The following is a 23,933-nucleotide window of genomic DNA, read 5'->3' on the forward strand; positions in this document are numbered from 1 at the left end:
AACTATATGTGATCAGGAAGGATAAAAGAAGAAAAGCATACAGTAGCCAGTACAATTTCCAACTCATGTTTTATTTCTCAAAGTCTAACAAATTATAACGTTAATGAATAAGAAAGCATTCAAACTACTAAAGTAAAACTGTACCATTTACATTATAAATGAATGTGACAGAGCTGAAATGTTATGAATACTAAAGAAATTAAATGGCGAAATGTCTCAATACTTTAATGGAAATAAAACATTATAGAAACCGCAACAAAATAAATAACATTTGTTTATTTCCCCACCCAATAAATAAACTAACAGTTCCCACAGTACTCAATGGCATATCCAGCATTTTTAAATGCGGGATATTTACATTTCGTCTCCATGTTCACATTTCACATACCAGAAATTTGTCAATTTGTGCACCACTGACCTTAAAAGATCAAATGCCATTAATCAAAAATGACAGCAATTACAGAGAACAAAAAACAAACAAATGAAACATTAAATTAATGACAGCAGTCATGTTAAATCTAAGCTCTGTTGTGCCACTACATGGCCAGATTGAAGTATTGACATAAGGCTTAAAATACTGTTATTGTGATATTCTGCTGCACCGAGTCAGTCTCAAACATAATCTACAAAGTCAAGATTTACAGATCAAATCAATTCAAAGCAAACATAGTTTTGATTTACAGTAGAACAGTACAATATGGAGGGCCTACAAATAAATAAACCTCACACACAATGGTTCAAGGCTTTTGTGTGACAGAAATAAACATTATGCACCCTCTTGTAGCTTTCTTCTTAGACAGAGAACTTAAACCAAAAAGCTTAAAATAAGTGCCATAATTTTGGACTTTTTCCATTTTATCTATTAATGCAGATTATTATTATTATTCATAAGGACACACACACACACACACAGGATGGGGATTTTGGGTGAAGACAGTTTTTGTGACATCCATTGCCCACCTCACTCTGCTTCCCGTTTACACGACCAGTGCAGGAAATGGGGCCACGGTATCAACCACTAGATTGACAGGTTCCTGTTACAGGAAAACACATTGAGTTTCACTGCACTGAACCAATCTGTGTGCCATCCTGAAAACACAAATCAAATACATTTAAATAAAATATTTACAATAAGGCTAAAATTTGAATCAAGTAGTAATCCTAATTTACATGCTTAACAAATGAGGAGAAGCAATGCACACTTATAAACACCTATGCTGATATTAGAATTGTGTGAGACCACAAAGTAAATATACATCAAATAGGTCTGGCCACATGTTCTTAGAAACTAAAAAATGTTTATAACTTAATAAGTACACTGAGGAAAATAAGTGTTTGAACACACTGCTATTTTGCAAGTTCTCCCACTAAAAAATCATGGAGAGGTCTTAAATTGTCATCGTAGGTGCATGTCCACTGTGAGAGACATAATCTTAAAAAATCCAGAAATCACAATGTATGATTTTTTTAAGTATTTATTTGTATGATACAGCTGCAAATAAGTATTTGAACACCTGAGAAAATCAATGTTAATATTTGGTACAGTAGCCTTTGTTTGCAATTACAGAGGTCCTGTAGTTTTTCTCCAGGTTTGCACACACTCCTCCACACAGATCTTCTCTAGATCAGTCAGGTTTCTGGCCTGTCGCTGAGAAACACTGAGTTTGAGCTCCCTTCAAAGATTCTCTAATGGGTTTAGGTCTGGAAACTGGCTAGGCCATGCCAGAACCTTGATATGCTTCTTTCAGAGCCACTCCTTGGTTGTCCTGGCTGTGTGCTTCGGGTCATTGTCATGTTGGAAGACCCAGCCTTGACCCATCTTCAATGCTCTAACTGAGGGAATCTAGCAATACATGGCCCCGGTCATCCTCTCCTTAATACAGTGCAGTCACCCTGTCCCATGTGCAGAAAAACACCCCCAAAGCATGATGCTACCACCCCCCATGCTTTACAGTAGGGATGGTGTTATTGGGATGGTATTCATCAATCTTCTTCCTCCAAACACGTTTAGTGGAATTATGACCAGAAAGTTCTATTTTGGTCTCATCTGACCACATGACTTTCTCCCATGACTCCTCTGGATCATCCAAATGGTCATTGGCAAACTTAAGACGGGCCTGGACATGTGCTGGTTTAAGCAGGGGAACCTTCCGTGCCACGCATGATTTCAAACCATGACTTCTTAGTGTATTACCAACAATAACCTTGGAAATGGTGGTACCAGCTCTTTGCAGGTCATTGACCAGCTCCTCCCGTGTAGTTCTGGGCTGATTTCTCACCTTTCTCAGGATCACTGAGACCCCACGAGGTGAGATCTTGCATGGAGCCCCAGTCTGAGAGAGATTGACAGTCATGTTTAGCTTCTTCCATTTTCTAATGATTGCTCCAACAGTGGACCGTTTTTCACCAAGCTGCTTGCCAATTTCCCTGTAGCTCTTTCCAGCCTTGTGGAGGTGTACAATTTTGTCTCTAGTGTCTTTGGACAGCTCTTTGGTCTTGGCCATGTTAGTAGTTGGATTCTTACTGATTGTATGGGGTGGACAGGTGTCCTTATGCAGCTAACGACCTCAAACAGGTGCATCTAATTTAGGATAGACTAACAGGTCTTTGAGGGTCAGAATTCTAGCTGATAGACAGGTGTTCAAATACTTATTTGCAGGTTTATCATACAAATAAGCAGTTAAAAAATCATCCAATGTGATTTCTGGATTTTTTTAGATTATGTCTCTCACAGTGGACATGCACCTACGATGACAATTTCAGACCCCTCTATGATTTCTAAGTGGGAGAACTTAGAAAATAGCAGGGTGTTCAAATACTTATTTTCCTCACTGAACACATTTATTATAACAGTTAGGTTTGTTCTGTTAATTTCGCCTATTCAGGCTTCCAGGTATGTTCTGTATGCTATTGTTTATCGTGTAATTAACTGATAATGATTCAGCCTGCTGTTCTATTGTTTAGTTGAATGACTCGTCTTTCCAGATTAAATATCTGTTTTTTGGCTTGGATTTTGTGAATAATTTTCTAAATAAATGCGATGTATAGTCCACTGCGACTTATATATGTTATTTCGTCTGCATGACGCATTTTTGATTGGTGCGACTTATACTCCGCAGCGACTTGTAGTCTGGAAAATACGGTATATAGATGGATCAGCCATAACATTATGACCACCTGCCTAATATTGTGTAGGCCCCTCTTTTTGGCACCAAAACAGGCCTGGACTCCACTAGACCTTTCTATCAGAACCAGCATTCACTTTTTCAGTGATTTCAGCTACAGTAGCTCATCTGTTGGATCGGACCACATGGGCGCTCCCCACGTGCATCAATGAGCATTGGCCGCCCGTGACACTGTCGCCGGACCACTTTTGATAGGTACTGACTACTGCAGACCGGGAACACCCCACAAGAGCTGCGGCTTAGAGATCCTCTGACCCAGTCGTCTAGCTATAACAATTTGGCCCTTGTCAAAGTCACCAATAAGTAACTCAGTTCCCAACGTCCACTCCAGTAACTGACGAGAGATGGATGACATGAACTCCACTGCTTTGCTCTCATTGGTAGTCGCTCAAGGAAGACGCTCCTCATTTGCATAAAGTTCAACTTTTCACAACTTTGTCGCAGGACTGGACACGCCCCATCTGGTCGCCAATGGTCAGTGTCGCCAAAAGTCGCCAAGCTTATATTGAAGTCAATAAGATTGCGTCGCTCTGCTACTGCTAGTCGTTGCTAATCTGAATGAGGCTGGAAAATTGGGCGGCCAAAGCTCATTGATGCACGTGTGGAGCGAAGGCTGAAAAAAAATTCTAACTTGCTTTGCATTCATTAGTAGACACTTACATGGGTTCATAATTCTTACTTTGTGTTCATGTACAACAGTTGGCCCGGCCAGCAGAAGAGGATCCTGAGACTCCTTGACTGCCGTGTGTTCAATAAGAGAGACAGAGCGAGCGAAACCGAATTCTGATCTCATCCACCACAGCACTGCCACCACCAACAACAGGCTGAGAAACACTACAGACCAACAATAAATACAGATATGCAGGAAGGTCAGAAAAACGCAGAACAAGAAAAGGTATTTTAAAGGGGGGGTTTAATGGTATTTCAAGCATTCTGACTTATTAACACAGTTATAGAGTTGTTTCCTCATGCTAAACGTAGGCAAAGTGTCAAAAATGCAGTTGGGCGTGTTTCAGAGTATTTCTGTGCCGAATGCACTTCGCCAGGGTTCGTACAAGTTTCGGCTAATTTTTTTCGATTACGGTTCTAACTGACGTTTCAGGGGTTTTCGATACGTATCACTTCTTTATATGGGCTTCCGCCGGAAAACTTCCCCCGGAAAACCCCGCCCAGCCGTCAGTCAGCGGGAGACGCTAGAGCTTGCTAACAGCTTATCACGCCACTCAGCTTTGTTTAATTTCAAAAGTCAACAATGGCACAACAAGAAGTGTGTTTTTGGATGTAAGGAGAAGACATCCAGCCTTATGGAAACAATGGATATAGTTTATTATCCGGATTAGCAGCGGAGTTTTGCGTGTGTGTTTGATGTGGTGGATTTTCATGATGAGTTACACGTGGTAAGTAAGACTTCTGTCTTATGTTGGAAATAGGCGCGTGTATATTATATAAATGACACGAACATGTACTGAATCATAAGTTAAAACAGTGTTGTATAGTGTTGCATGACTCGTACTCGCTCCTCCCGTGTTATAACTCCTCCTTCTTCATTTTTTCGTACGTTATCGGAAAGATTCGGTAAAGCTAATCTTTCTTTTATAAATCTGATTAAACTAAAGACTCTTCAGAGATATAAAGGATGTCATACTACTCCATAGGTACTCCAGATTAATATCAGAAATGCAGAAACAGCGTGTGTTACGTGAGCTTTAAATGTGTTGTATATATGTCAGTGAAGAGTTTTTTAGTATTTTAGTTTTAAATAACTATTTACTGCCCATGAATCTAATAAACTTGGGTAGGAGTCATCAAGATGCACTAGTTGTAAACAACGGCAGCAAGGTGAATCATGGATGATTGCAAGTTTGTATGTAAACGGAAGTTTGGCTGGTATTTACAGTAATACTGAACCATGACAATTGCGAAACATACAATCAATACGTCATTTGGCTACTCAGTAGATGTGGGTCGTGATATTTGCCGTTTTTGAATCTCTTTTACTGTACGACAAAGGATCATGGTTTAAGAGCTACAATCATTAAAATTGTCAATAATGTTTCACTATGAGCATCTTTTATCTAGGACAGATAAAAACTGTGCCGTGTGAACCCGGCTTTAGTTAAATGATGACATTTAAGTAGCTTTATATAAGTGACGTGTGCAACTTGAGACAAAACAATAGCACTGATATATTTTAAGATATGTTACATAACATGCATTTTAGTCTGGGACTAGGTTTACGCCTTGAAGGCACAACTTTGCAAAACCCCCACTTAAATTTGTGTGAATGCAAAGTCTGTTTTAATAGTTTCAAATGCCTACAAACTTCCTTGTGCCAGATACTCTCAGCAAATGCTGACTGTATTCTGACAGATTAGTGAAAGAAACCATGTTCAAACTGATAAGATCAGACCGAACCATTTTTTTTCAAAGATTAAAATTGTTTTAGATGAGTATACAACTGTTGCAAATTTTTGGTGTGCAACACAGCCAAGAACAGCAAAAGGTTGTGTAATGCACTTTAAATTTTACACCTATTATTTGTTTAACAAGTGCCTGGCTTTCTCTCTGTCACTGTGATTGGTCGAGCTTTTAATGCATTCATGTGCTCAAATGTATTCATTTGTCCGATATCAGCAAGTTAAAGAGGTTTGGAGAAAAAAACTTAATGCAGATTATTAACTAAACAAATCAGAATATTATTACAGTGCAATTTTGAGAAATGATAAAGTAAACATTTTTCACAAATTACAATGATTAAGCATGAAAAAGATGTTAAACCAACCAGTCAAGGAGAGGATCCACGTAAAAGCCGAATCAGACAGCAGGCCTCTTGTTTCTGATAAAGGCACAGCTTTGTCTGAAAGTAAAGAATAAAATGTAAAAAAAAAAAAAAATTATATAAAGTGTGCTTACAATGCATTTTACATTTACAGTCATGCATTTGACAGACACTTTCATACTAACTGCAACCAAAAAAAAAAAAACACAGCGTGTACGGAGTGCATTTAATGCAGACATTTCAGACGTTTGTTTAAAGTCAAACCCATTGTTTTATATTGAGCTACATAAACTACTATACAAGTAACTGCTGCAAAAGGACAGCTATTTGTGCAACAAGTGTTGTGGCTGGAAAATAACCTTGCTACCACAGAAACCAATGGTGAGGTTTATAACACAGCTACATTAAGCAAGTAAAATGCACGTAAGCATCTACACAATGCTTTGCAACTGGCAACAATAGTTAAGAAACCACCTTAAAACTAGAATAAATGTTGTCCATATGATCCATCTGTTACATCCCAAGCTTGTCATGATAAATCTAATTTTGTACAGCATGTATTGCATGATTGCTTTCTGACCCCTTATTTACACTGCACGCATCTACGTTGCGTTATGGCTGCGATTCGGTTTTGTTCTGTCTTCCACCAGGAGCATTTCAGGAGCGAAGCAACAGGATTCGCGAGACCACGATATTTGCCTGTCTGACGTTGTTTTCTAGGTTTTAACATGGATAAATTGGCTAAGAATTTATGTTTTGTTCAGTTTAATTGTGTTTATTGTTTTGTTTTTTCCTACGTCTCCTATGTCCTTTTTGGTTATTCTGTACACAACAAAGTTTATACACTTAAAAGTTTAGTTATGTGGGACAAAGATTAAATATTTGTAGCTGTGCATATTCATCTAAAAACATCCTCATATGTATATTGCACATATTTTTGACTTCTGTTTTGTATTTACAGTGCTGCTTCGACACAGTGGTCAGCAAAAATATGGGCGTGTATATTTAGGGAAGCGGTGCAGAGAGCCAAGCTGAGGAGTGATTTGACTCAAACTGTAAAAAAGTCGCTGTCTATTTACATCCATCACTGCTAGTCTTCTCAAATCATTCACAACAAGCTGCTGCTGCTTCTTCAGATGTGTTGTTAAAATTTTGGCAAATGTGTGCGTCCGGCTATGCAGAGCTACACGCAGCCTACACGTAAGCTATGACTATAAATTACACTTAACATTACATTCACATGAGGTGTCAGCATTAACGCAACACATGCTCGTCTGTTCTCTAGTCTTGCATAAACATAACTGGCTGGCTCTGCATAAGGCGATCTTATTGGCTGACGCCTGTGTTGGCGCTTAAAAAGTTGAGAAATGTTCAAATGTGCATGCACGCATTGATGCATATAGGCTTATATATATAATGCATACATATATTTTAAAAAATGTAAACGAGGATCAGATAAACGTTTCTTAACAAACATGCGTGTTTCGTAGGCGCGGATTTCTTTTTCGGCCGGTGGGTGCTCGTCACAACGTCAAGCAATGCTTAGGTTACTTGGCAACGACAGACGTTTCGCAGTGCCCAGGCGCTTTGAAAAGTAGGAGGAAAGCGGTGCGATCAGAATTTTTACAAAGCCCTTGAAGCCATTTTTAAGATTATGGTCTGAACTTACTATAACCATTATTTTTAGAAATATTTAAAAATATTTCCTATAGAATTATTTACATTTTTTAGATTATCATTATCAAAAATTATCATTACCGCAACATGATATTACATTAAATATATGCATTTACAAACTCATGTTTCGGTAATGAGAACTAAAAAGTTGTCTAGGTACCATGACAAACAAAATTTCAACTTTTATCTGGAGAAAAAAATAAGAACTGCTTACTGGTAGCCATCTTGAGTGAAAGTCAATTATGTCCCTATTTTTAAATTTTTTAAATGTTAGTTCCTTAAGGGCTTAAACAATGATTGAAAATTGTTGCGGAGGATGAGAAAATTGATCTTGGACACATTTATATTCCTTATTATTGTCTCTACATTTACCAATGATTACCAAATACCACGTTTCTTTACTGTAAATGTTTATAGTATAACATGCACTGAAGCTTTTTATTTTTATTTTTTTATCATAAATATTTCCATGCCAAATCCAGTCATGGACACGTTGCGGTAATGAAAATTTTCCTCTTAAATGTGGAAAAAACTACAAAATTGGTTTGTATGATGTCATTTGAAATCATGTCCAAAATAGTACATGAAGAGATGTTTGTAACTGTATGCTTCTTATTTTAATAACATTTACTTTTTTATCAAAATGTTTCATGACACCTCATAAGTCTAATTTCGCGAGAATCACCCTGATGTGCTTGGCTATTTCGATGGGTGCTCGAGCCGAGCCCCGGAGCACCCACGGGATCAGCACCTATCTGAAGGTTTATTGTAGCACTTCCATCCGTAAAACAACACACGGTTCAAGTGAGGAACCTTTTTGGGGTTATAATGTTTCAGTGCTGAAAATGTGTTCTGATGGTGTACTGTTAGCAACGATTGATAGTTTTTCGAGTGACCAAAAGAGAATGTATTGCATTAGCCAGCAGGTCATCACTGATATCAGTTGCCTCCCCTTGCAAACAGTGCATTAACTAAGTCTGCTGACCATCTCGCTGGGCGAGATTGTGCTTTATATTTTTTACAGTTTGTGACATGTACACCACCCAGTCGCACTTGGTGCAGTGGTTATGACAACCGTCACAATGCTAAATGTCAACAAGTAAATGAGAAGCTGGGTGTAGTTTAAGCTGATCCCTAGTGTGAATTTACCATAAATGCTGAGAGCTAAAGTGTTCAGCTTCAAAACCACCCACCAAACCTATTTGATCCTTGATACTTATTTACCATGCAAATATGCTAAAACGACAGAGGAAAGAAGAAACGAAGGAGAAACAAAATTTTAATTTTAGAGGCTCAGAAACAAGTTACTGTTGTAAGTGCTGTCAAACGAAGTCAAAGTGGCAAAGAAGCTGTTACCCATACACATCTATCTATTCTTTTAAAAATACTTTAACACGTCATATGGTTTGTTTTGGTGCTCTTTTGCCCATTGTAGAAGCTCATGTTGCATCTCCTTGTGTTTCACTCCAGGCCTAAAATTAACTTTTTGCCACACTTGCTAATAGCCGGCAGTATTTGTGACATTTTGTCTTCGCAAGCAAACGGGCTTTCCTAGTGGAAGGTCTGCATTTGTTCAAAATTGGCAAGTAAAATATTTAAAATCAATACTTAATGTTCCTTACCTTACTTACGAGGAAATAGCCATGTAATAAGCGGGATAAAGTACAGGCTATATCTTATCTCTTACTTAACCCAAACATTTTTAAACTTCAAACATTAGCTGATGCCCATAAACTAACTTTAACAGACAATGATCAACTAACCCTATCAGCTAACATTAACAGAGATCAATAAAAGCTGTAAAAAAACAGTGTTGAGTTTGTAGTGTTTGCGCACCATGCAGGGTTCCCACACCTTAGTTAACGTCAAATTCAAGGACCTTTCAAGGACTTTCCAGGTCCAATACCCTCAAATTCAAGGACTAATGTGGGGCACATTTCAAGTGAGAGCAAGCTTACATCGTGTTACCTTTTAAGATACATTGTTACAGTTCCTTTTCGAGGAAACTCGTGCTGCATCACTGTGGGGACGCCTTCAAGGTTAAGTGCGTCTGAATGTGTATATCAAAGTTAACCAATGGTGAGGCTTAACGACAAAAACAGGGTGACACGGGAGCCAGGAAGTATATCGCTATCTGAAATATTGCCAAAGACGGCGTTACAGGGATGCAGGAAGTATAGCAAGGGAGACGCAGCGTCTCGTTCCCTTCTCAGGGAACAACAGTTACATACGTAACCCGAGACGTTTTCATGTCTCAAACACAACTATGCAAAAAGCATTTTGGTATGAATCAACATTCGCATACAGAAGATATAAGCATTTAAAGCGAACAGTTTAGCACGTGTGCTTAAAAAGTCTTGCATTTTTATGATATTATCTCACACTACACAGGGAATAATATGGATTTTTTTTTCAGAAAACTTCTTGAATAATATAGATTCAAGCACTTTCAATGACCTGTATCTATGTATGTATATTTTAAAAAACTTCCCAGGGCCTTGAATTCCCCCCCAGATTCACAAATTTTCAAGGACCCATGGGAACCCTGAATGTTTCCATTTCCACAGTACCATTGGGGCGATATATAATAAGCACTGTTCTCGACTCGTTTTCCCTATACCTTGATGTCATGATCAATCATGATTGGTCTGTGCTGTCCTGCATTAAGTGGAAGAACATATGTTAGCTCGGTTCCTAGAATTTACAAAAATGTCACCGGACGGGACGACTGGCAATCACCAGGTTTTATTTCCAGTACTCGCCAGTGGCGATTTTACGACTTCATTCATTCAACCCTACCTGCATTAAAGGTTGGGTGAAAGACGGCCAGTCCAGCAGGTGAAACAGGACCGAGTCTCTGGGATATCTGAAGATCGCCACCGTGGTGCTTATTTGCACTACAAGTGGAGTTGGTGTATCGGTCACTCCAGTACACTCGACTCTGCACAACACAAACATTACTAAGCTAGAAAATTTCAAACAGGTCAGTGTCCAAAGGTACAAACCGAAGGTAATGTACCTCAAATACTGCCAGTCCAAACGGTCTGTCCAGATATCCATTGGATTCTACAACTGTTTTTCTATGTCTTCCATCAAATGCAACCCTTGAAATGGTGTGACGGTCCGAGTCAGCCCAATATAAAAGACCACGAGGGATATCTGATGGAGAAAAAAATCTTAATCATGACCCTTTACCAAGTCTGACAGGACTTCAAATTCTGAGATTACCCTACTCAGTCAATATTAAAGATATCAACATTATATTTTTACAGAAAGTTCTTTACATTATGAAGGATGACTTTATGTAGAAAACAGCAAATCTATTTTATATATATATAAGCATCTACAAATTCGAACCTAATGAAATTGCTACTGGGTGACGTATAGAAGAGGATATAAGTGCTTTTCTGTGGTGTCCATCCACCCTTGCGCACTCAATTCTGGGAGACGTCCCACTATCAGCCCAGAACAAAAGTCTATGGATAGAAACAAAAAAGACGAGTACACAGATTAAGCAAATTACAAACGTTATGCAACACACTACCTTAAAGACATTGGTGCCAATTTACAATAAGGTTGTACTTGTTAACATCAGTGAATGCATTAGCTAATATAAACTTAAAATGAGCAATACAGTTTTTGAGCATCTGTTAATCTTTGTTAAAAGAGTAGTCCAGCCAAAAAAATGGAGCCCATTGACTTTTTATAGTTTTAAAGGGGACATAGAATGATTGAACGGGGTATTTATCCTTGTTTTGTGATGTGACATGTAGACAAAAAAAATTTTGTTTGGGTCTGTAATGCCTTAGAGAAGCTTCCTAAAAACCTCTCTCAGATAGCTCTATTGGGGGATTTTAAACGTGTGGTTTTACACCTATATTTGGCTCCCCCTACTGGCTTAACTTGCAATCTCATTACTGATTGGCTGACTTTGCTGCCACTCAAAAAATGTAGCCAATTATTTTAAAGTGGAGGGGCAGTGAGATGCCTGTGATGTCATAAGCATCAGTTTTTCAGATTGGGCCGTTTTCTGGCTGACATTTCTAAAAGAGGAATTTCTATGAGACTGAGATGTTTAGCATGTCTAGCACTTTTTGTATATTTGTGAATGTGGGTAGACTACCATTATTCAACAAAGACAGGGTAAAAATGGCTTTTCATTCTCTGTCCCCTTTAATAAAAATGACAATGATCAAGTTCTGGGTGAACTACTCCTTGAAATGTTAGCTAATGCCAATACAGTTGTTCATGTAAGTTCATCTTTAAATACATTTTAAAAATGTATTCGTAAATGCTGAAATTAACGTGAACTAAGATTAATAAATGCTGTAGAAGTATTGTTCATTATTATTTCATGTTAGCTAATGCATTAACTGATAACAAATACAACCTTATTGTAAAGTGCAACCAAGACAACATAAAATCAATAGGCAGTCATTTTGTGCATTGCATTAATAAATAATAAAAAAGTTTAATCAAAATGTAAAATACTCTCTCTTTCTCCCTGACACAAGTTCTTTTTTTGCTAATTTTAAATCTGCAGCCTCATTTAAACTTTTTTCAAACCTAAATATAACATCATATCCTGTCCTATATCGGTTTTCACATTGAAACAGTCATCTCAAATCTTCTGCATTTTAAGTTCACTTTTTTACATCCTAAATGTAACATCATATCCTGTCTTATATCTCTTTTCACATTAAAACTAGAACTAAGAATTCATTGATTTTGTGTTGACTTTAAAGGTATAGGTCACTCAAAAATGAAAATTTTGTCATCATTTACTCGCCCTCGTGTTGTTCTAAACCTTTACGAATTTCTTTATTCTTTTAAACACAAAGTTCACTTCTATAGTACGAAAAACAAATAACATGAAAGTCAATGGTACTGTTAACTGACGGTTAATTGTTTAATCGATTAATTGCTTGTTTTAGGGCTTTGACATTTAATTCTCATACATTTTATGTTTGTTTATGAAATAATTTTCTTAGATTGTTGTGATTTTTTCAAATTAAATATTTTGCAAGGTTTACCTGGCAGTAAATATTAATACACATAACACACATTTAAAAGTAATCGCATACGATCTTGTTTATACAGGCGCTGCAGCTCCCCCTTGTGTTTTTTAGAGAGATGTGCAATCATTGCGGTGATCTGAAATCATTGCAATGAGGTCAAATTATCGTGATGACACGATTATGTAATTATTCTGACAGCCCTATGTTCACCATCATTTATCAAAATATCATTGTTTATGTTCAACAAAGTAAAGAAACTCATACAGGTTTAGAACAACACGAGAGCGAGGAAATAATAACAGAATTTTCATTTTTGGGTGAACTAAACTTTTAATACACTGTCTTAATACACTAATTATGTAACAAATGCCATTTTTGTCTTTTTCATGACTGTAAATGTATGCGAGTGATTTATAGAAAACAAAGCATCTACCCTAGCAGAGGATGGACAGCGACTGCAGTGGGTCTGGAGAGCCCAGAGATGAGCTGACTTTGATCTGAGCCATTCAGTGAGACCACATGTAAACCGTGTGTACTGGTGCTGACCCAGTACAGATGCTCGTGGATCTCATCCACTGCCAATCCCACAATGCCAGTGGAGGCCTTTATCAACACCGAAGATCTGTGGTCACTGGAGTCCACCGGCATGCTGGAACATACAGAAAATACTATTTAAAAACTTCTAGATCAGAAAAAAATTAAAGGTACAAGGTCACTTTGTTTCAGCATTTTGATAACTTAAAGGCGTTCTAAGCGAATCTGCGAGACTTTAGTTTTTGTTGACGTTTGAATTGTTTTCAAACAGACGGAGTGTAGCTAACTCCTCCCCCTCCCCCTCCCTTCCGTGCTTTCATGAACGCGCCCAACCCCCACCCCCAAATCCTTTTTGTCGTTTATTGGCTGGAACACTTTGTTTTGTTTTGTGGTGCTAGGTTTGGCCACTATGTTGTTATTGCCGTTTGTGAAGCCTGGGCTGTCTACAGAGATCGCGTTTTTTTACAGTTTGATCAGCGGACAGGCAGCAAGCAGATAGTGAGGAGATGTTTGCTGTATGTAACAAAAAATGTTTTATGGTCTAAAACGCGTCAATTCGCTTAGAGCGCCTTTAAAGATGCAATTTGTATTACCCACGTCGCTAGAGGGTGCCAGATCAAATCAATAACAATGACGTAGATTAATGACGCTCCGACGCAGCGTAGACTGATGGAATTTGTTGTCTTTAACTCAAACGCTGATGCCCATCAATCAGACGGGAACGAGAAATCATGTTACACATGAGGTAAAGTAATCAAGTTTTATAAATGTTGTGTTTGATGACATCTGTTTTTTTTTCATTATGTAAGGTTTCAGGTAATGTTCAAAATGCAATTGTTAGTCATAGATGTTACAGTATTAGTCCAAAATGATGGTTTGTTAACACAGCACAGAATTAAGTGTTCAGATGAACAAACTTATCATAAAAAAAGCGAGTGGCCCGACAGACGCTATTACTTCCGCATTTGTCCACGACACTGTTGTCATGTGGTTTTTACGTCAGTAAAGGCGGTAACAAAGAGTAACGTAGATATTAACATCATTTACAGGCGACTGCACTGCCCCGTGTCACTGTTTAGGGCAGCAATTTTCTCATAATTTACAAGTAGTTGAAAACATTATAGATATTGTTAGTAATCAGCTGGACAAAATATATAAAACCGGACTAGTGGTTTTTGGATATTTTACTGCAAATATCTTACAAATTGTACCTTTAACAAGAGTAACCAAGCTGGTGTAATGTAGATTTATTTACAGCTTAACTATATACATCTTAAATGCATCTGAACAGTTTTGTGGCATCTTTCTAACCTTTAGTACACTATGCACTGTACAAACGTTTGCACGTTTTTTGCTGCACATCTGTCTCTGCATGTGAAAGTATTTTGTCACCTGTTTGCTTGTGGTTTATGTTGCAATGAATATATATTTAGACATATCCTTCCTTTCACAGCAGGCGTAAACTTTTGAGGTCAAACTGAATGCTTTTTGGCTAATGCGTTCATCTAATGCAAAATGATACAATCTCGCTGCAAAGTTTCACAAAAATTGTGTTTTTTGACCGGGAGGGATGTTTCGAGTAAAAACATACAGTTTATTTGTGACCCTGTCTGTGAAATCTAGGATAAAGGGCCCTATTTTAACGATCTGAAACGCAAGTGCGAAGCGCAATTGAGTTTGTGGGCGGATGTTGGGCGCTGTTGCTATTTTCCCGGTGGGAGAAATAACTCTTGCGCCAGGTGGAAATTAATAAGGGGTTGGTCTGAAGTAGGTTAATTATCCATAGGTGTGGTTTGGGCATAACATCAAATAAACCAATCAGAACGCTATCCAACATTCCCTTTAAACGCAAGGATGCAAGTTCCATGGCGGGTTTCTATTATTCTATGACGGATTTACCAGGCGCACGCCAGGAGCGGTTCACAGCCGTGGAGACCAACGTTCTTGTAAGAGCAGTCAAAGGCAGAGAAGTTGTTTTGTATGGGGATGGGAGAAACCAGCCCAAATCAGCGTCGGTTAAACAGGCGTTGGAGGAAATAGCCACAATTGTCTCATCAGCTGGCATCCCCGTCGTCAGGAGATGGGGGAATCCCAAGCTTGCCAGCATAAATCGGGTACGCCGTGTAACGGGAGGTGGATTTGCCTCTACACAGAACCTGACGGCAGCAGGGGACAGCGCTGCGTTCACCCTCACCGCTGAAAAGGTTTGGGGGCTTTGAAATCGGACCCAAGAAACGCAAGCAAGGTCCAACCCCAAAGTAAACTTACAAATCAAGTTCATATACATTAAGGTTTCTTATGAAAACTTTTTAATTATTATTTACATAAAATAAACGTAATACAGCCACACAACAAACTTATGAAAATATTTTAATCGTTATTTGCATGAGAATTTTTTAACGCAGCCACACAATAAATAAAAACTATCACCACAATGCTCACCACTATGATTCCCCTTATCTCATGTGTTAATATTTTTTATTGTAACAATTTATGATTTGCAAAAATAACTGTTGCATCTGCGTAGATTAAAAAAAGCAAAGTGTGTGCGCGTTGTGCACGCTATACATTATGGGCAAGCATGCGCCCTTAAAATAGCATAATGAACCACGCGCAACACGCCACTGACTTTAGACTAGTTTTTTTTGGTCAGTGGTGCAATTGTTTTTTGAAACTGGAAAATAGCATCAGGGATGGTTTGCGCCGGAACACGCCTCCTTTTTTGCGCTGAACCGCCCAGGGAGTGCAAGTTCATTCCCTAGTTTGCCGACGTGCGTCTGTGGAGGGAAAAACCCACTGTGCGCCGGTGCAAAATAAAAGTCAATTGCGCTGGGTGCAAGATAGGGCCCATAGTCTTGAGATTATAGAAAATTATTTATTTATTACCATTTATGGATATGTTTCTTTATAACCAATGGTTTCTACTTTCTCACAGCAACATAAGATAAAAAGAGTATGTGCTGTTCTCTTTGAATCTTATCACCCCCAATCCTTCAGAGTTTTGGGGTGGTGGAAAGTGTTTGCTCATCTAGTTAACACACAGCTTTCACCTAGTTTAAGATGTTTTTAGATGTGTGTGTACGTGTTAAATTCATAACTCATGTTGTTGTTTTTGACTTATATTTTGTGGGTGTCAACTCACCTAAATAAAAAGAGCTTGCAGAGAAAGAATCAGAGAGCGATAACCTGAGCATAACCTTATGGGACGCTCTCTGATTATTTCCCTTGCACGAGAAATATTAAAATCCATATTCTTGGTCTGATGTGTCTAATTTTGTTAAGGTATAAGTTGAATAAACCTGCAAGATCATCGAACCTAATCATGAGATCATCAAAGTTTAATTTCACTCATTGATTTCACTTTTATTCCAAACTTTGACATGACCTTACCCAGTCAGTCAATATTAAAGGTATAGTGGAAGATTTTCTTTTTCCAGGTGGATCACCAAGACTATTGGTCATCCCAGTTGTCAATCATTCTGGTGATATGTTGACGTAAGGCCGTCGTACGTGCTCATCCCTAGGTTCGCTTTCTGCAGATGCAAACTTTCAGGTGTATATGTGTGGTGGTCTATGATTTCAGCCATTCATTGAAGCTCGCGTTGAATATATTTCGTGCAATTTTTTTTTTTTTAAGTGGGGCGGTTCTTTTCAAAAATTTGGGATATCTTCCACTATACCTTTAAAGATATCAATATTATATAATAATATAATATAATATTTTGACAAACTGTTCTATACATTATGTAAGATGATTTTTTTTACCCGTAGATTACATCATCGTCTGGACTGGCCCAATACAGTGTGTTTTTTGCGTTATGCGTTGCAAGAGGTCCTGGTGTCCCCGTTTGATTTGTGATGCTCCTTTCCTCGGAGCCGTTGAGGTCCATCCACTTAACACCATCAATAGTGGAGACCACAATATGAGCAACACCACCTGCGCAATGCCATAAACATTAGACACCACCAATCTTTAACATCCTAACTGTACAATGACATCAAAGCCTCCTTCTCACCTTTAGCCTTGCACTGGCCCGTCCCCGGGGTCAGATCATACCCGTCCTGACACTCACATGTAAGAGATTCATTGGAATGGATGCAAATCTGATCACACACATCTGAATCAAGACAATGGTCCACATCTAAAAGAAAAAGCGAGTATTTGAGAAAAACAAAACAGTATGGTTAAACCCAGGGCCAGTGACTATAAAAGCTATAAAAGGGTGGGCTGGCAGATGTCCTGGGTGGGCAATTTTATTTGCTGCAGGAGGTGCAAAGATCATGTTTCATGAAGATATTTAGTTAAAGGAATATTCCATTTTCTTAAAAGAAAAATCCAGATAATTTACTCACCACCATGTCATCCAATATGTTGATGTCTTTCTTTGTTCAGTCGAGAAGAAATTATGCGTTTTTTTGATGTAAACATTGCAGGATTTTTCTCTTTTTAATGGACTTTAATAGAGCCAAACATTTAATACTTAACTCAACACTTAACAGTTTTTTTCAATGGAGTTTCAAAGGACTAAAAACGATCCCAAACGAGGCATAAGGGTCTTATCTAGCAAAAATCTAGGGTCTTATCTAGATTGTCATTTTTGACAATAAAAATAACAAATATACACTTTTAAAGCACAACTTCTCGTTTAAATCCGGTCGTGATGCAGCAGCGTGACCCCACGCAATACGTCATGACGTCAAGAGGTCCCAGAGGACGAACGCGAAACTCCGCCCCAGTGTTTAAAAGTGTGTTGGAAAAGGACCGTTCTGACGTTGTTTTATGTCAACTGATACTAATTAATGTCTTTGTGTCAGTTTATTGTTTACAAGGGTCGGCAAATGTGCGTTTTATATATGTAACACGTGACCTCCCTACGTCACTACACATTTACGTTAGGTCACGCTGGACCACACCTAGACGAAAAGTTGTGGTTTAAAAGTGTATATTTGTTATTTTTATTGTCAAAAATGACAATCGTTTTGCTAGATAAGACCCTTATGCCTCGTTTGGGATTGTTTATAGTCCTTTGAAACTCTGTTGAAAAAAACTGTTAAGTGTTGAGTTAAGTATTAAATGTTGGGCTCTATTAAAGTCCATTAAAAAGAGAAAAATCCTGCAATGTTTTCCTCAAAAAACATAATTTCTTCTCGACTGAACAAAGAAAGACATCAACACTTTGGATGACATGGTGGTGAGTAAATTATCTGGATTTTTCTTTTAAGAAAATGGAATATTCCTTTAATTCCTACCGTAAATATACCAAAAAAGTATTTATAATTAGTAATATATGTTGCTAAGGACTTAATTTGGACTACTTTTAAGGTTATTTGCTCAATATTTTCACCCCCTGATCTTCAAAAAGTTGTATCCCGGCCAATTATTATCCAATCCTAACAAACCATACATCAATAAAAACCTTGCATTTATTCAGCTATCAGATGATACAAATTATAATTAAGGTATTGAAGGCGCATCCCAATTTAACCTTTCTTGTAAAGCTGCTTTGAAGCAATGAAACACTGTAAAATATACAAGCTAACAAATAAATATGACTTGAAAACTGTGATGGTCTGTGTAGCAGGGCCGTAATCACAATAGACATTGACTGGGACGTGTCCCCACTCCTAGTAATCAGAAACTTTGATATGTACACATATATAGCCCTGAATGTTTTGTTCCCCTTCAATGTTCAAGATGAGGTTACGGCCTTGCTGTGTCAGTTACCTCCAACATAATGAGAAAAACCTGGGTAAACACATATTGGATTACTTCGTGTTATTGTTTAACTTTAATTAAAAGTGTTTTTCTTACCTTCACAGTGTGTATCCTTGACCAACCTCATGCCACTGGGGCAGTCACACATGAAACCTAATGGCAGATCTACACAAAGGTGGGAACAGCCCCCATTATCGTCCTTACACTCATTTATATCTACACCAGAAACACAGAAACAAAGCAAAAATAAAATACAATTACATTCATGCAAATTGTTCAAAGTGATTTTGCATTTAAGCTATACATGTACCATGGTTCCCACACCTTTGTTTAAATGTGCACTGCAAAAATTATTTTCAAGAAGAACAATTCTTAGTATTTTTGTATTGTTTTCAGTATAAATATCTAAAAATTCTTCAATTAAGATGCTTTTTCTTGATGAGCAAAACGAACCAAGAAAATAAGTCTAGTTTTTGGACCAAAAATATCACATTTAAGTGATTTTGTGCATAAAACACGCAAAACATCTTCCAATGGGGTAAGCAAAAAATCTTGAACATTTTTCTTGAACACTAAATTCAAGAAAAATTTTCTTGAAAATTTTTGGTCTAAAAACTAAACTTATTTTCTTGGGTTTTTGCAGTGTTCAAGTGAGAGCAAGGTTACATTGTGTAACCTTTTAAGATACATTGTTACAGTTCCATTTCAAGGGAACTCGCACTGCGGTGACACTTTGGGGACGCCTCCAGGGGTAAGTGCGTCTGAATGTGTATATCAAATTCAACCAATGGTGAGGCTTAACGGCAAAGACAGAGTGACCTGGGAGCCAGAAAGTATATCGCTATCTGACTTATTGCCAAAGAAGGCGTTTCAGGGACGCAGGAAGTTTGGCAAGGGAGACGCAGCGTCTCGTTCCCTTCTCAGGGAACAACAGTTACATACGTAACCCAGGCTTTTTCATGTGTCAAACACAACTATGTAAAAAACCATTTTGGTATGAATCAACATTCGCATACAGTAGATATAAGCATTTAATGTTAAGCGAACATTTTAGCATGTGTGCTTAAAAAGTCTAGATTTCTGATATTATCCAACACTACACAGAGAATATGGATTTTTTATTTCAATCTTTGACATGACCTTACTTAGTCAATATTAAATATATCAAAGTTATATTTTTCACAGAATGTTCTTTACATTATGCAGTAAATCACAAAAAAATGACTTTAGCTGTGGTTTCACAGACTGGGTCACAAATCATTTCATTGCACCAGAAAAATTTTACTGGAGCATCTTACCACAACCTAGTTCATCACTGCCATCTTTACAGTCGTTGGAGTTGTCACACCTCCATGAAATAGGCACACATTCTCCATTAGCACATGTGAAATCTGACTTGGAGCATACTTTTGTTTTATGAAGTCCTGTGCACTTATCCAACTGTTCGTCTGCTCCATTCGGGCAGTCGGGTTTGCCATCACAGATGCTGCGATTATGAATACAAGGTGCTGCTACCACACAGTGGTTGGAACCAGTATTGCAATTAAAGCATGAAATCTCATCACTTCCATCCCCGCAGTGGTCCACACCATCACAGAGTAGGTTCAGAGATATACACCTGTGGTTATTACATGGAAACTCTTCTCTCGGACACTTCTGAACACTTGCAAACACTGTAAACAAAAATAATAAAACATTGCGTAAACAAATTATTATCCTGCTGAAACAAACATGGAAAATGTGTATTGTAGATTTATTAGGACATCTAAGTAGTTTTTACAAACATACCTTACAAAAAACATTACTGGGGTGCATCTTGAGACCAAAAAATGGTACTTATAAATGTTAATATGTGTCAGTGCAAGGTGTTTTAGTTAAGACAACTCAAACATGCATTTTAGTCTGGGACTAGGCTTAAGACATGTTTAACAGCGACATGCTTGAAAAGTAATTTTTGAATCAAATCATGATAACATGCATTCATGCATTTCCTGTTATCTATTATTACTATATTTCCTTATTTTTTACTGTTTTTTTGTTTTGTTTATATCTCTACTATTTGTCGTAAAAATGAGAAATAAATCTGGAATAAACTAAATTAGGAAAAACCTGTAACTTTTTTTATTGGTATAACAAAAATTTAGGGGATAACAACAAGCTTATTTCAAAATACAACAAGGATACTTGTACAACCAACCTTAGGGTCTCCCAGTTGTATGCACATTTAAATAAAGTCATAAAAAATAAAAGGAAGGAAAAAACTTTTTTATTTTTAAACAGTGCCATGATGGCTCCCCCTGGAGGATTTCAAACATTTCTCAGATTGAATCAGTTATTTGCGAATAACATGTAATAAGGATATCTGTTTATTATAAGAATAATAAATAGCTTATGTCATGTTAAGTTAACATAGCCGGAAATTATTTAAAAAGGCTGAATGCCATGACAAACAAACTTTCATCTGGGGTTGGTCAACTTTTTAAGTCTTTTACAATATAAGTGATAGCATGCATTTAATTTACATTACAATTTGTTTCTTAACCAAATCGGTACTTTTATAATCGTCACCAATGATCATTATAGGAGTACAGTAGTATTGTCATGCGCGCACGTGGAATCACCTTTCACAATGTTAAACGCGCTGCGGGATTTCTGTGTGCAAAATAAAATAAGAGTCAGTCAACTAATTTATCATATAAGTAAAGCTAAACTTTTGTTTCTATGCCATATTTTTTGTCTTGCACGTGGAAACTCGGAATATCAAAACTTTATGTAATGAATGACAGTTGCTCCTCCTGTCTAATCTGACATGGCAGCAAACCGAAGCGTGCAGCGTGAGAACAACAGTGATATAGTAACATATAAAGACGCGTGCATATGCAATGTTGTGATAACAGAATTAAACATCATCCCTTACCTTCTGCCAAAGGTAAGTATAATAAACTCATCAACACTAGTAATAAAACACCAAGGTGTTCCATGCTTTGCTCAGCGTCCTCTAGGTGTGCGCTGTCGCGAGGAAATGACGTCATGTGCACGCTACATAATATCCAACACAATTCAACATTTTAAATGAGATTTACCCTTCTAACAAATTCCTACATCAAATTTTGTATATAGGAATTGTCCCCATGTTCATTCTCCAATAGCTATTCTGAAGAAAATTACCATATATATTTTTATACAAATTTTCCAGAATCATCTGGATTTCAGTTTAGGATACTTTACACATATTTTATTTGGAAAACACAAAGACTGCTGTGTTCATTTTTTTTCTTCTTAATAACATTGTAATATCGGCAAAATATTTAATTCATACAAATCCCTTCCACAAGTTCCACTACTTATTATATTCAAAAATGACTTGAAGTTCATGAATTAAAATGTGTATTTATTTATTATTTAATACTGTGCTGAGCCTGTCATTTCAATCTCCTCATGTGGAATGAATACATTTGCCTTAAAAAATTTAAATAAATAAATAAAAAATATAAAAGTGTGCAAAAAAATCATTTTTGAACTTACAAAATATTTTATCCACAAGTGTAGATATTTTAAAACCCCTGCCTACTTGCCTTATTTTATTTGGAAAACACAAAGACTGTTGTGTTCATTTTTTTAAATTTTTTTTGCTTAATAACATTGTAATATCGGCAAAATATTTAATTCATACAAATCCCTTCCACCTACTTATTATATTCAAAAATAACTTGAAGTGCTTTTCCAAAGCCCTTGCTAAAATGAGACGACAGAGTGCCATGAATTGCTGCTTGATCTTTTATTATCATATGTTTTATTGTGATATTGCTCTTAATTCTTTTTCTTTTTACTCTTTATTTAAGTTCATGTATGAATTAAAATGTGTATTTATTTATTATTTTTTTAAATGATTTTATTGGTTATACTGTGCTGAGCCTGCCATTTCAATCTCCTCATGTGGAATGAATACATTTGCCTTTAAATAAATGTAAATAAATAAATAAAAAATATAAAAGTGTGCAAAAAAATCATTTTTGAACCTACAAAATATTTTATCCACAAGTGTAGATATTTTAAAAACCCTCCTTACTTACCTCATTTTATTTGGAAAACACAAAGACTGCTGTGTTCATTTGTTTGTTTGTATATTTTTTTTTTTTGCTTAATAACATTGTAATATCGGCAAAATATTTAATTCATACAAATCCCTTCCACTACTTATTATATTCAAAAATGACTTAAAGTGCTTTTCCAAAGCCCTTGCTAAAATGAGACGACAGAGTGCCATGAATTGCTGCTTGATCTTTTGATATCATATGATTTATTGTGATATTGCCCTTAATTCTTTTTCTTTTTACTCTTTATTTAAGTTCATGTATGAAATAAAATGTGTATTTATTTATTATTTTTTTTAAATAATTTTATTGGTTATACTGTGCTGAGCCTTTCATTTCAATCTCCTCATGTTGAATGAATAGATTTGCCTTTAAATAAATTAAAAAAATAAATAAAAAATAAAAAAGTGTGCAAACTTACAAAATATTTTATCCACAAGTGTAGATATATTTAAAAAACCCTCCCTACTTGCCTCATTTTATCAGAGAACTTAAAAGTTTGTAAATTCTCTTGATACCATTTTAAATGTAAGAGCTAGCTTACATAACTAACTCCATAACTCTTTGTAACTCCTTGTATTATGAAAATTTTATTTACATAACATACATGTTCATTTGTTTTATTTTATGTTCTCCTATATTATTTTTTGTCTAATGTCTATTTATATTTATGTTTAAGTTCCTTATGCTTCCTTGTAATCAAGGAATGCAATATGTCTGTTTTTGACTAATGTAATGCAATATTATCTGTTTAAAGCCTATCTTGTATGTACATTAATTGGCTTTCAATTAAAAAGTGTGCAGAAATAGCTTAAACCACATATAAATAAACATAAATCCCATTGCATTTTTACAAAATATTAAACATGACACTTTTTAATTATATAGTTAATGTGATTTACTTTTGTGAGAAACAAAATACCAGTTAAA

The 23,933-nt window shown here is 36.7% G+C and overlaps 1 protein-coding gene across 4 annotated transcripts; it reads right to left on the reverse strand.

Annotated features, from left to right (window-relative positions):
• Positions 1 to 52: 52 nt before the first annotated feature.
• On the reverse strand, positions 53 to 22,159 carry LOC135730456 (low-density lipoprotein receptor-related protein 8-like). Of its 4 annotated transcripts, none has more exons than XM_065248401.2 (12): positions 21,827 to 22,159; positions 20,208 to 20,582; positions 19,006 to 19,125; positions 17,210 to 17,335; positions 16,959 to 17,130; positions 13,093 to 13,308; positions 10,999 to 11,117; positions 10,661 to 10,800; positions 10,441 to 10,582; positions 5,968 to 6,042; positions 3,865 to 4,019; positions 53 to 1,034 (listed from the first exon to the last, which is right to left on the reverse strand). In XM_065248401.2, exons 1-12 carry the CDS (start codon positions 21,939 to 21,941, stop codon positions 978 to 980), a joined length of 1,812 nt encoding a protein of 603 aa, XP_065104473.1. In that variant the 5' UTR covers positions 21,942 to 22,159; the 3' UTR covers positions 53 to 977. The 4 variants fall into 4 exon arrangements, with proteins under 4 accessions (XP_065104473.1, XP_065104476.1, XP_065104475.1 ...); XM_065248404.2 differs by having other exon boundaries at positions 3,846 to 4,019; XM_065248403.2 differs by having other exon boundaries at positions 53 to 1,089; positions 3,846 to 4,019; positions 21,827 to 22,158.
• Between the last annotated feature and the right edge of the window lie 1,774 nt (positions 22,160 to 23,933).

Source organism: Paramisgurnus dabryanus, chromosome 11 (assembly GCF_030506205.2).
Source record: "Paramisgurnus dabryanus chromosome 11, PD_genome_1.1, whole genome shotgun sequence".
NCBI classification, from domain to species: domain Eukaryota; kingdom Metazoa; phylum Chordata; class Actinopteri; order Cypriniformes; family Cobitidae; genus Paramisgurnus; species Paramisgurnus dabryanus.

Bases quoted from the DNA above. Each gene is read 5' to 3' on its own strand.
- LOC135730456 (XM_065248401.2), bottom strand. From the start codon at position 21,941: ATGACGTCATTTCCTCGCGACAGCGCACACCTAGAGGACGCTGAGCAA. The intron at 20,583-21,826 runs GTAAGGGATGAT...TTTTGTTTACAG, and splicing joins ATACTTACCTTTGGCAGAAG to TGTTTGCAAGTGTTCAGAAG. The intron at 1,035-3,864 runs GTAAGAATTATG...TTCCTGTAACAG, and splicing joins CTGTTGTACATGAACACAAA to GAACCTGTCAATCTAGTGGT.